At 34.0% G+C, this 2,921-nt stretch overlaps 1 protein-coding gene across 1 annotated transcript; it reads right to left on the bottom strand.

The window, feature by feature from the left end:
* Positions 1-222: 222 nt before the first annotated feature.
* On the bottom strand, positions 223-2,343 carry LOC103136926 (uncharacterized). Its single transcript, XM_016670558.1, has 5 exons — positions 2,187-2,343; positions 997-1,344; positions 781-906; positions 437-498; positions 223-349 (listed from the first exon to the last, which is right to left on the bottom strand). The coding sequence occupies exons 1-5, from the start codon at positions 2,251-2,253 to the stop codon at positions 233-235; spliced, it is 720 nt and encodes a 239-aa protein (XP_016526044.1). The 5' UTR covers positions 2,254-2,343; the 3' UTR covers positions 223-232.
* Positions 2,344-2,921: the final 578 nt, after the last annotated feature.

Raw genomic sequence — 2,921 nt, 5'->3', positions numbered from 1 at the left:
ATTATACAAATGCCAGATTTCAGGATGAAGTTTTATCAGCACTCTTGATATAATAGTTTCTTGGTCAAATGAAAGAACTACTGAGATTTGCAAGTTTACTTACAAAAAGTAACAAAAATAAAACTTGTCATTTTGGTAAAATCAAAGAAAAAAAACACATTTTTGATGCTTTATTTATTCACTCATTTTCACTAGTTGGATGTTTTAAACATCCCACACATATAAACAGATTTCAGAGCTTAACTTGGGAGTACACACTGTCCTCGGTCTCTTTTCTCTTCTTTCCTCTTGTAGCTTTCCCAGCACCGAAGTGTAAAGCTGCATAGTTCAGATCCCGCCCATCTTCATTCTGTACAGCAAATGAAAAGCTCATTACAATGCACGCTGATAGAAACTATTTCAGTAGCTGTTCACTTGAGTTTTTCCCTTGACTTACAATTAGATCGCCTTGCTGACTCAAGTTCCTCCATCTTTCTTCTGAAGAGGCGCTGTCTACTTCTAGTTACAGGGAAAGAAACAAGAATAATCTGAATCTGACTGAATCTGACTTTAAAGCTTTGTTTTTACTCTCATTGACACTTTTAAGCAACGTTTAAAATGTGCTTTTCTGTCTAGAATCTGAAATTTGTCCCGCTTATTGTACATGATTATGTGATTACAAAAGTGTTATTGAGTGTTAAAGTTTAGTATTATAAATTGATCAAGGGGATGTGTGTACTATACAGGGCTTAGCTAATGTTTCTGTTAGTTTTTAAATCCCATAATTTCAGTAACATTTACCTTTAAATTGTTTACATGCTGCTCTTGGAGCTCGGTAAAAGACAAAAACAGCATTTATAATCATGGAAATAATCAAACAGGTCACAGCTATCACTAGTACGGGAAATTCAGGGTCTGCCTCTCGCTCTGTGAAGGAAAGACAAAAGAAATTGTTGTTTCTGGGAAAGATTATGTTTGAAAATAGATTTTTCAATGGAAACCATAAAATCATACAACCTTCCAGCTTTGTTCCATTTCCAAATAATATCTCTCCACATGTGGCCACGGCACAGTAGTAAGTCCCAGCATCAGAGGAGCTGATGTTCTTAGAGGAATTATAAACCCATTTTGTCCGATTATCGATTTTCCTCTGACATCTGTTAGTTCCGTTTCCATCTGCGTAGATGATATCCGGGTGAGATTTATCTGATCGGAACCAGAACACACTGGGATCTTCTGAACAAGTCTTGTTCTCAAAATCTGAGAGGATGGAGCACTGGAGAGTCACATAACCGTCTGGACCACTGGAATCTGATACCATCTTCTTCTGAACTACTCTGTAGTTTGACGTTCCCACAGTGTTTCCTGCAGATTATTGTACAAAATGTCAGAAAATGCAACATTTTTGACATGTTCTAGATTTAGAATTATAAGAAAGCCTTGGAGATGGATAAAATATACAGCAAAACACTCACATTGCATCGAGTTCTCGCTAAACATCTTAGAGTTTGAGCTCTCAACCATTTCTCTTTTCGAATTAATGTGTGTCATGTTTCTTCTGAAGGCAACTCTCATTATTTAGCATAGAACAAATCCAGTTCAATTAAGTAAATAGCTAAATATTAACATAAAGTAAAAATGTAAAGTTTGGAAATCTAATAAACTAAATTATTGGGCCACCAGAGTATTGTGATTAATAAATGGAAACAGATTATCTCAAGCTCTTTCTCAATGACCAAAATATGGAATTTTAAAAATTACTGTTTTTACATTATTTTTTTTATCTTCAACACAAGATAAATTAGCTATTTTTATGTTTTTAGTTCAGTTGATTAAAATAAATGTTTCCTTTCACTAGTGTTGGCCAAATGTTGACATGAAATCTGTTTTATTGAAACTAGAATTTAGAAAAGAATGTATTATATGTATATTTTCTAATTTCTCTCTCTCAAAAGTCTTCTAGAGATTACTTCTAGCTTAGTGAAGTAAATAATACCAGACTGTAACGTAAAACTTAACTTACTTTTTTTTCACTTTAAAGACGGCATAAATATGCTCATTTTTATCACATTACTTTAACATTGCAAAAACAAACATAACTGATCCAAAATTTATATATATTCTTGTATTAAAATTCTATAAATCTCTCATGCAGTTTTGTAAACATTTTGATATAAAAATGCTAAATACTTTTTAAAATACATTACCTTTTATTAACAAGTAGGTCCCCTGCCAAACATTTTGGTTCCAGTCAGTGAAGCCACAGTGATACATTCCTTCATCTTCTTGAGCTGCTTTTAAAATGGTCAGGTTGCTCACTTTGTCAGTAAGTACAGCTTTTACTCTCGATTCAGAATAACCTGCTCCATACTCTGGGCTTGCAAGACTCACAAGCTTTACAATTACTTCCAGGGTATCTCCTGCAGTTTGCCTGTACCAAAAAAGTTTATTACGTCTGTCTTTAATATCGGGCAAAGGGCATGTAAGTGTTGTTGCTTCACCAAGATGAGCTGTGATCACTGGAACCAAACCATCTGCATTAGACAGAAAGATAAGAAATTGTTAAACTAAGGTAAAAGCACCACATGATGTGCAATAAGACCACACCACTGGAAACAAGAGGAGTCATAATTATAACAGGCATTCAAAAATCTACATGACATATTTAAATTAATGGACATTTAACTCACATCCTTGATGAAGGAGAAGCATGACCCATAACAGAATCATTTTGAGACTGTCTTTGTTTGGCCACTGGTTCAAATTTAAGTAGGAGGTGGGTTCTGATTCCTGGCATCTGATTGGTTGTCTTAAAATATACCATTTTGAGGCGTTTCCAGCGACACAAGCATTTTTCTCACATAAATGTTGTTCATTGTTGTAACATTTTGAGTAATTAACCATGCTCTATAACATTCAAATCATTATATATAAGATTTAAT

Source organism: Poecilia formosa, unplaced genomic scaffold, assembly GCF_000485575.1.
Source record: "Poecilia formosa unplaced genomic scaffold, Poecilia_formosa-5.1.2 Scaffold35, whole genome shotgun sequence".
In the NCBI taxonomy this organism is placed as follows: domain Eukaryota; kingdom Metazoa; phylum Chordata; class Actinopteri; order Cyprinodontiformes; family Poeciliidae; genus Poecilia; species Poecilia formosa.
This window is presented reverse-complemented; position numbering and strand designations above follow the sequence as displayed.

Bases quoted from the DNA above. Each gene is read 5' to 3' on its own strand.
- LOC103136926 (XM_016670558.1), bottom strand. From the start codon at position 2,253: ATGTATCACTGTGGCTTCACTGACTGGAACCAAAATGTTTGGCAGGGG. The intron at 907-996 runs GTTGTATGATTT...TTTCCTTCACAG, and splicing joins AAATGGAACAAAGCTGGAAG to AGCGAGAGGCAGACCCTGAA. The intron at 499-780 runs GTAAATGTTACT...CCCTGTAACTAG, and splicing joins AGCATGTAAACAATTTAAAG to AAGTAGACAGCGCCTCTTCA.